We start from the raw sequence: 8,686 nt of genomic DNA, 5'->3' as shown, positions 1-8,686 counted from the left end.
GCATGGGAACACCACCACCTGCAAGTTCCCCTCCAAGCAACACAACATCGGCACTTGGAACTATATTTTCATTCCTTCACGATCACTGGGTCAAAATCCTGGAACTCCCTTCCTAACAGCACTACGGGTGCATCTACCCCACATGGACTGCAGAGATTCAAGAAGGCAGCTCACCACTACCTTCTCAAGGCTGTTAGCCTCTCCTGTTCCGATGTCCCGCCGAGTGCTTGTCAGCATTTTCTATTTGTGAGACTTTGGGAGTCCTCCGACTCCTACCTAGGGTGGCGCTGTCGAGCAACGTTTTAAGCCGTTGCAGCTCTTGACCGTTTCTCAGCTCGTTGGTAAAAAAAAAACCGCTTAATCTCCAATGGTCACCAGAAAGCGTCGCGGAGAGCGTCACCAGCGGCATTTAAACTGGGGATAATAACAGCAAGGTTATAAAAAGAATAATCAAAAAACAGTAAATGCATCGGATTATTCGCATACTACTTGTGGGAGCGGCAACCAACACTGACAGTTGCAACCGTTGGTTTTCTAGAGGCTCGGGACCGCGATGGCGCGGTTGATTTTATTTAATGTGCTGATTTAATTTTCTGCAGATATCTTGTTTTCGCTCTGTCGGTTCCGATTGGCGATCTGCAGAGTGTTGGCGATGCAGGTCGAAACGGCGTCCCGGTCGCCAGGCCCGGCGATGCCTCACCTCGACCTGTACAATTTCGAAAGTCCGGAGGCCGATCTGCGCAGCCGCTATGTGCTCACCAGCCCCCGCTCGCTGGAGGCGTGCGCGCGCCGCCACCTTCAGCCCGTCCAACTGCTGCACCGGCCGCTGCACGAGCTCGCCCGCGAGAGGCCACGAGAGCCGCTGCGCAGCCTCAAACGCCGCTACGAGGAGCAGGAGAGGGAACGCAGGAGAAAGCTGAGAGGTGAGGGGGGCAGAGGGGGAGGGGGGCAGAGGGGGGAGGGGGGGCAGAGGGGGAGGGGGGCAGAGAGAGAGGGGGAGGGGAGGGGGGCAGAGAGAGAGGGGGAGGGGAGGGGGGCAGAGAGAGAGGGGGAGGGGAGGGGGGCAGAGAGAGAGGGGGAGGGGAGGGGGAGGGGAGGGGGCAGAGAGAGAGGGGGAGGGGAGGGGGAGGGGAGGGGGGCAGAGAGAGAGGGGGAGGGGAGGGGGAGGGGAGGGGGGCAGAGAGAGAGGGGGAGGGGAGGGGGGAGAGAGAGGGGGAGGGGAGGGGGGAGAGAGAGGGGGAGGGGAGAGAGGGGGAGGGGAGGGGGGAGAGAGGGGGAGGGGAGGGGGGAGAGAGAGGGGAGGGGGAGGGGAGGGGGGAGGGGAGGGGGGAGAGGGGAGGGGGAGGGGAGGGGAGGGGGGAGAGGGAGGGGAGGGGAGAGGGGGAGGGGAGGGGGGAGAGGGAGGGGAGGGAGGGGGGGGGGGAGGGGGAAGAGAGGGAGGGGGAGGGGAGGGGGAAGAGAGGGAGGGGGAGGGGAGGGGGAGGGGAGGGGGAGGGGGAGGGGAGGGGGGAGAGAGGGAGGGGAGGGGGGAGAGAGGGAGGGGAGGGGGGGAGAGAGGGAGGGGAGGGGAGGGGGGAGAGAGGGAGGGGGAAGGGAGGGGGAGGGGAGGGGGGAGAGAGGGAGGGGGAGGGGAGGGGGGAGAGAGAGAGGGGGAGGGGAGGGGAGGGGGGAGAGAGGGAGGGGGAGGGGAGGGGGGAGAGAGGGAGGGGGAGGGGAGGGGGGAGAGAGAGAGGGGGAGGGGAGGGGGGAGGGGGAGAGAGGGAGGGGGAGGGGAGGGGGGAGAGAGAGAGGGGGAGAGGGAGAGGGAGGGGGGAGGAGAGGGGGAGGGGGGAGGGGAGGGGGAGAGAGGGAGGGGGGAGGGGAGGGGGAGGGGAGGGGGAGAGAGGGAGGGGGGAGAGAGAGAGGGAGGGGGAGGGGAGGGGGGAGAGAGGGAGGGGGAGGGGAGGGGGGAGAGAGGGAGGGGGAGGGGAGGGGGGAGAGAGAGAGGGGGAGGGGAGGGGGGAGAGAGAGAGGGGGAGGGGAGGGGGGAGAGAGAGAGGGGGAGGGGAGGGGGGAGAGAGAGAGGGAGGGGGAGGGGAGGGGGGAGAGAGAGAGGGAGGGGGAGGGGAGGGGGGAGAGAGAGAGGGAGGGGGAGGGGAGGGGGGGAGAGAGAGAGGGAGGGGGAGGGGAGGGGGGAGAGAGAGAGGGAGGGGGAGGGGAGGGGGGAGAGAGAGAGGGAGGGGGAGGGGAGGGGGGAGAGAGAGAGGGGAGGGGAGGGGGAGGGGGGAGAGAGAGAGGGAGGGGGAGGGGAGGGGGGAGAGAGAGAGGGAGGGGGAGGGGAGGGGGGAGAGAGAGAGGGAGGGGGAGGGGAGGGGGGAGAGAGAGAGGGAGGGGGAGGGGAGGGGGGAGAGAGAGAGAGAGGGAGGGGGAGGGGAGGGGGGAGAGAGAGAGAGAGGGAGGGGGAGGGGAGGGGGGAGAGAGAGAGAGAGGGAGGGGGAGGGGAGGGGGGAGAGAGAGAGAGAGGGAGGGGGAGGGGAGGGGGGAGAGAGAGAGAGAGGGAGGGGGAGGGGAGGGGGGAGAGAGAGAGAGAGGGAGGGGGAGGGGAGGGGGGAGAGAGAGAGGGAGGGGGAGGGGAGGGGGGAGAGAGAGAGGGAGGGGGAGGGGAGGGGGGAGAGAGAGAGGGAGGGGGAGGGGAGGGGGGAGAGAGAGAGGGAGGGGGAGGGGGGGGGGAGAGAGAGAGGGAGGGGGAGGGGAGGGGGGAGAGAGAGAGGGAGGGGGAGGGGAGGGGGGAGAGAGAGAGGGAGGGGGAGGGGAGGGGGGAGAGAGAGAGGGAGGGGGAGGGGAGGGGGGAGAGAGAGGGGGAGGGGGAGGGGAGGGGGGAGAGAGAGGGGAGGGGGAGGGGAGGGGGGAGAGAGAGGGGGAGGGGGAGGGGAGGGGGGAGAGAGAGGGGGAGGGGGAGGGGAGGGGGGAGAGAGAGAGGGGGAGAGGGGGAGAGAGGGAGGGGGGAGGAGAGGGGGGAGAGAGAGAGGGGGAGAGGGGGAGAGAGGGAGGGGGGAGGAGAGGGGGAGAGAGTGAGGGGGGAGGGGAGGGGGGAGGGGGGGAGGGGAGGGGGGAGAGGGGGAGGGGAGGGGGGAGAGAGAGAGGGGGAGGGGAGGGGGGAGAGAGAGAGGGGGAGGGGAGGGGGGAGAGAGAGAGGGGGAGGGGAGGGGGAGGGGAGGGGGGAGAGAGAGAGAGGGGGAGGGGAGGGGGAGAGAGAGAGAGAGGGGGAGGGGAGGGGGGAGAGAGAGAGAGGGGGAGGGGAGGGGGGAGAGAGAGAGAGGGGGAGGGGAGGGGGGAGAGAGAGAGAGGGGGAGGGGAGGGGGGAGAGAGAGAGAGGGGGAGGGGAGGGGGGAGAGAGAGAGAGGGGGAGGGGAGGGGGGAGAGAGAGAGAGGGGGAGGGGAGGGGGGAGAGAGAGAGAGGGGGAGGGGAGGGGGGAGAGAGAGAGAGGGGGAGGGGAGGGGGGAGAGAGAGAGGGGGAGGGGAGGGGGGAGAGAGGGGGAGGGGAGGGGGGAGAGAGAGAGAGGGGAGGGGGGAGAGAGAGAGAGGGGGAGGGGAGGGGGGGAGAGAGAGAGGGGGAGGGGAGGGGGGAGAGAGAGAGAGGGGGAGGGGAGGGGGGAGAGAGAGAGAGGGGGAGGGGAGGGGGGAGAGAGAGAGAGGGGGAGGGGAGGGGGGAGAGAGAGAGGGGGAGGGGAGGGGGGAGAGAGAGAGGGGGAGGGGAGGGGGGAGAGAGAGAGGGGGAGGGGAGGGGGAGGGGAGGGGGGAGAGAGAGAGGGGGAGGGGAGGGGGAGGGGAGGGGGGGAGAGAGAGAGGGGAGGGGGAGGGGAGGGGGGAGAGAGAGAGGGGGAGGGGAGGGGGAGGGGAGGGGGGAGAGAGAGAGGGGGGGAGGGGGAGGGGGGGGAGAGAGAGAGGGGGAGGGGAGGGGGGAGAGAGAGAGGGGGAGAGGGGGAGGGGAGGGGGGAGAGAGAGAGGGGGAGAGGGGGAGGGGAGGGGGGAGAGAGAGAGGGGGAGAGGGGGAGGGGAGGGGGGAGAGAGAGAGGGGGAGAGGGGGAGGGGAGGGGGGAGAGAGAGAGGGGGAGAGGGGGAGGGGAGGGGGGAGAGAGAGAGGGGGAGAGGGGGAGGGGAGGGGGGAGAGAGAGAGGGGGAGAGGGGGAGGGGAGGGGGGAGAGAGAGAGGGGGAGAGGGGGAGGGGAGGGGGGAGAGAGAGAGGGGGAGGGGAGGGGGAGAGAGAGAGGGGGAGGGGAGGGGGAGGGGAGGGGGAGAGAGAGAGGGGGAGGGGAGGGGGAGGGGGGAGAGGGGGAGGGGAGGGGGAGGGGGGAGAGAGAGAGGGGGAGGGGAGGGGGGGAGAGAGAGAGGGGGAGGGGAGGGGGAGGGGGGAGAGAGAGAGGGGGAGGGGAGGGGGGAGAGAGAGAGGGGGAGGGGAGGGGGGAGAGAGAGGGGGGAGAGAGAGAGGGGGAGGGGAGGGGGGAGAGAGAGGGGGAGGGGAGGGGGGAGGGGGGAGAGAGAGGGGGAGGGGAGGGGGGGAGAGAGGAGAGAGAGAGAGAGGGAGGGGAGGGGGGAGAGAGAGAGGGGGAGAGGGGGAGGGGAGAGAGGAGAGAGAGAGGGGGAGGGGAGGGGGGAGAGAGAGAGGGGGAGAGGGGGAGGGGAGGGGGGGGGGGGAGAGGGGGAGGGGAGGGGGGAGAGAGAGGGGGAGGGGAGGGGAGGGGAGGGGAGGGGGGAGAGAGAGAGGGGGAGGGGAGGGGGAAGAGAGAGAGGGGAGGGGAGGGGGGAGAGAGAGAGGGGAGAGGGGAGAGAGAGAGGGGGAGGGGAGGGGGGAGAGAGAGAGGGGAGAGAGGGGAGAGAGAGAGGGGGAGAGGGGGAGGGGAGGGGGGAGAGAGAGAGAGGGGGAGGGGAGGGGGAGGGGGGAGAGGGAGGGGGGAGAGGGAGAGGGGAGAGGGAGAGGGGAGAGAGAGGGAGAGGGGAGAGGGGAGGGGAGGGGGAGGGGAGAGGGGGGGAGGGGAGAGGGGGAGAGGGGGAGAGGGGGAGGAGGGAGAGGGGAGAGGGGAGGGGGGGAGGGGAGGGGGGAGAGGGGAGGGGGGGAGGGGAGGGGGGAGAGGGGAGAGAGAGAGGGGGAGGGGAGGGGGGAGAGAGAGAGAGGGGGAGGGGAGGGGGGAGAGAGAGAGGGGGAGGGGAGGGGGGAGAGAGAGAGGGGGAGGGGAGGGGGGAGAGAGAGAGGGGGAGGGGAGGGGGGAGAGAGAGAGGGGGAGGGGAGGGGAGGAGAGAGAGAGGGGGAGGGGAGGGGGGAGAGAGAGAGGGGGAGGGGAGGGGGGAGAGAGAGAGGGGGAGGGGAGGGGGGAGAGAGAGAGGGGGAGGGGAGGGGAGAGAGAGAGGGGGAGGGGAGGGGGGGGAGAGAGAGGGGGAGGGGAGGGGGGGGAGAGAGAGGGGGAGGGGAGGGGGGGGAGAGAGAGGGGGAGGGGAGGGGGGAGAGAGGGAGGGGAGGGGGGAGGGAGAGAGAGGGGGAGGGGGGAGGGAGAGAGGGGGAGGGGGGAGGGAGAGAGGGGGAGGGGGGGGGGAGAGAGAGGGGGAGGGGGGGGGGGAGAGAGAGAGGGGGAGGGGGGGGGGGAGAGAGAGAGAGGGGGAGGGGAGGGGGGAGGGGGGAGAGAGAGAGGGGGAGGGGAGGGGAGGGGGAGGGGAGGGGGGGGGGAGAGAGAGAGAGGGGGAGGGGAGGGGGGAGAGAGAGGGGGAGGGGAGGGGGAGAGAGAGGGGGGAGAGAGAGAGGGGGAGGGGAGGGGGGAGAGAGAGGGGAGGGAGGGGGAGGGGAGGGGGAGAGGGAGAGAGAGAGGGGAGGGGAGGGGAGAGAGAGAGGGGGAGGGGGAGGGGGGGGGAGAGAGAGAGGGGGAGGTGGAGTTGGGTGGTAGGGTGTAGGATTTGTTTAGTACTAATGGGAAGGACTTGTGCTGTAGGAGCTTTGCTAGGGGATGAGTGGGAGAGAGAGAGGGTGCGATCTGGCATTTTCCATCTGATTCTATTTTATTCCCCGTATCGAGATGATAATTGTAATAGGGTTCTTTTGTGCACGTGTTAGAGTTTTCTTGTAACGTAGAGGGGGAGGGGAGGGGGAGAGAGAGAGGGGGAGGGGAGGGGGGAGAGGGAGAGGGGGAGGGGAGGGGGGAGAGAGAGAGGGGGAGGGGAGGGGGAGAGAGGGGAGGGGAGGGGGAGAGAGAGAGGGGGAGGGGAGGGGGAGGGGGAGGGGGGGGAGGGGGAGAGGGGAGAGGGGGGGAGAGGGAGAGGGGAGGGGGGGGAGGGGAGAGGACTGGTGTAGGGGAGAGGGGAGAGGGGGAGGAGAGGGGAGAGGGGGAGGGGAGGGGGGGGAGGGAGAGGGGGGGAGGGGGGGAGGGGAAGGGGGAGAGGGGAGGGGGGAGAGGGGGAGGGGGGGAGGGGAGGGGAGGGGGAGGGGAGGGGGGAGAGGGGAGGGGAGGGGGGAGAGGGGGAGGGGAGGGGGAGAGGGGAGAGAGAGGGGGAGGGGAGGGGGAGGAGAGAGGGGGAGGGGAGGGGGAGAGAGAGAGGGAGGGGAGGGGGAGAGAGAGAGGGGGAGGGGAGGGGGGAGAGAGAGAGGGGGAGGGGAGGGGGGAGAGAGAGAGGGGGAGGGGAGGGGGAGAGAGAGAGGGGAGGGGAGGGGGGAGAGAGAGGGGGAGGGGAGGGGGGAGAGAGAGAGGGGAGGGGAGGGGGAGAGAGAGAGGGGGAGGGGAGGGGGGAGAGAGAGAGGGGGAGGGGAGGGGGGAGAGAGAGGGGGAGGGGAGGGGGAGAGAGAGAGGGGGAGGGGAGGGGGGAGAGGAGAGAGGGGGGAGGGAGGGGGGAGAGAGAGAGGGGGGGAGGGGAGGGGGAGAGGGGGAGGGAGGGGAGGGGAGGGGGGAGAGGGGGAGGGGAGGGGAGGGGAGGGGGAGAGGGGGAGGGGAGGGGAGGGGAGGGGGAGAGGGGGAGGGGAGGGGAGGGGGAGAGGGGAGAGGGGGAGGGGAGGGGAGGGGAAGAGGGGGAGGGGAGGGGAGGGGGGAGAGGGGGAGGGGAGGGGAGGGGGAGGAGAGAGGGGGAGGGGAGGGGGAGAGAGAGGGGGAGGGGAGGGGGAGAGAGAGAGGGGAGGGGAGGGGGGAGAGAGAGAGGGGGAGGGGAGGGGGGAGAGAGAGAGGGGGAGGGGAGGGGGGAGAGAGAGAGGGGGAGGGGAGGGGAGGGGAGGGGGGAGGAGAGAGGGGGGAGGGGAGGGGGAGAGGGGAGGGGAGGGGGAGGAGAGGGGGAGGGGAGGGGGGAGAGGGGGAGGGAGGGGGGAGGGGGAGGGGGAGGGGGGGAGAGGGGGAGGGGGAGGAGAGAGAGGGGGAGAGGGGAGGAGAGAGAGGGGGAGGGGGGGAGAGAGAGAGGGGGAGGGGGGAGAGGGAGGGGAGGGGGGAGAGAGGGAGAGGGGAGGGGGGAGAGAGGGGAGGGGAGGGGGAGAGGGAGGGGAGGGGGAGAGAGGAGGGAGGAGAGGGGGAGGGGAGGGGGAGAGAGAGAGAGGGGAGGGGAGGGGGGGAGGGGGAGGGGAGGGGAGGGGAGGGGGGAGAGAGAGAGAGGGGGAGGGGAGGGGGGGGAGGGAGGGGAGGAGGGGAGGGGAGGAGGGGAGGGAGGAGAGAGGGGGGAGGGGGGAGAGAGAGAGGGGAGGGGAGGGGGGGGAGAGAGGGGGGAGGGGAGGGGGGAGAGAGAGGGGAGGGGAGGGGGAGAGAGAGGGGGAGGGGAGGGGGGAGAGAGAGGGGGAGGGGAGGGGGGAGAGAGAGAGGGGAGGGGAGGGGGGGGAGGGGAGGGGGAGGGGAGGGGGGAGAGAGAGGGGGGAGGGGAGGGGGAGAGAGAGAGGGGGAGGGGAGGGGGGAGAGAGAGAGGGGGAGGGGAGGGGGGAGAGAGAGAGGGGGAGGGAGGGGGAGAGAGAGAGGGGGAGGGGAGGGGGGAGAGAGAGGGGAGGGGAGGGGGGAGAGAGAGGGGGAGGGGAGGGGGGAGAGAGAGAGGGGGAGGGGAGGGGGGAGAGAGAGAGGGGAGGGGAGGGGGGAGAGAGAGGGGGAGGGGGAGAGAGAGGGGGAGGGAGGGGGAGAGAGAGGGGAGGGGGGGGAGAGAGAGGGGGGAGGGGGGAGAGAGAGAGGGGGAGGGGAGGGGGGGGAGAGAGAGGGGGAGGGGAGGGGGGAGAGAGAGAGGGGAGGGGAGGGGGGAGAGAGAGAGAGGGGGAGGGGAGGGGGGGGAGAGAGAGAGGGGGAGGGAGGGGTGGGGGGAGAGAGAGGGGGAGGGGAGGGGGGGAGAGGGGGAGTGTGAGGGGGAGGGGAGGGGGGGGAGAGAGAGTGGAGGGGGAGGGGAGGGGGGAGAGGAGGGGAGGGGGGAGGGGGAGAGAGGAGGGGAGGGGAGGGGGGAGGAGAGAGGGGGAGGGGAGGGGGGGAGGGGGAGAGAGAGGGGAGGGGAGGGGGGAGGAGAGAGGGGGGAGGGGAGGGGGGAGAGAGAGGGGGGAGGGGAGGGGGGGAGAGAGGGAGGGGGAGGGGAGGGGGAGAGAGAGAGGGGGAGGGGAGGGGGGAGAGAGAGGGGGAGGGGAGGGGAGAGAGAGGGGGGGAGGGGAGGGGGGAGAGAGTGAGGGGGAGGGGAGGGGGGAGAGAGAGAGGGGGAGGGGAGGGGGGAGGGAGGGGAGGGGGG

General features: G+C 71.6%; 1 protein-coding gene across 1 annotated transcript in view; it reads left to right on the top strand.

Annotated features, from left to right (window-relative positions):
* Positions 1 to 367: 367 nt before the first annotated feature.
* Positions 368 to 8,686, top strand: part of LOC137353383 (coiled-coil domain-containing protein 177-like) — a 34,255-nt gene continuing 25,936 nt past the window's right edge. The window contains exon 1 of the mRNA XM_068019598.1: positions 368 to 923. Coding sequence (XP_067875699.1) covers positions 653 to 923 — 271 coding nt within the window. The 5' untranslated portion in view covers positions 368 to 652. The remainder of the gene's footprint in view (positions 924 to 8,686) is intronic.

Source organism: Heterodontus francisci, chromosome 3, assembly GCF_036365525.1.
Source record: "Heterodontus francisci isolate sHetFra1 chromosome 3, sHetFra1.hap1, whole genome shotgun sequence".
In the NCBI taxonomy this organism is placed as follows: domain Eukaryota; kingdom Metazoa; phylum Chordata; class Chondrichthyes; order Heterodontiformes; family Heterodontidae; genus Heterodontus; species Heterodontus francisci.
The sequence above is the reverse complement of the archived record's forward strand: the minus strand, read 5'-3'. Positions and strand labels throughout refer to the sequence as shown.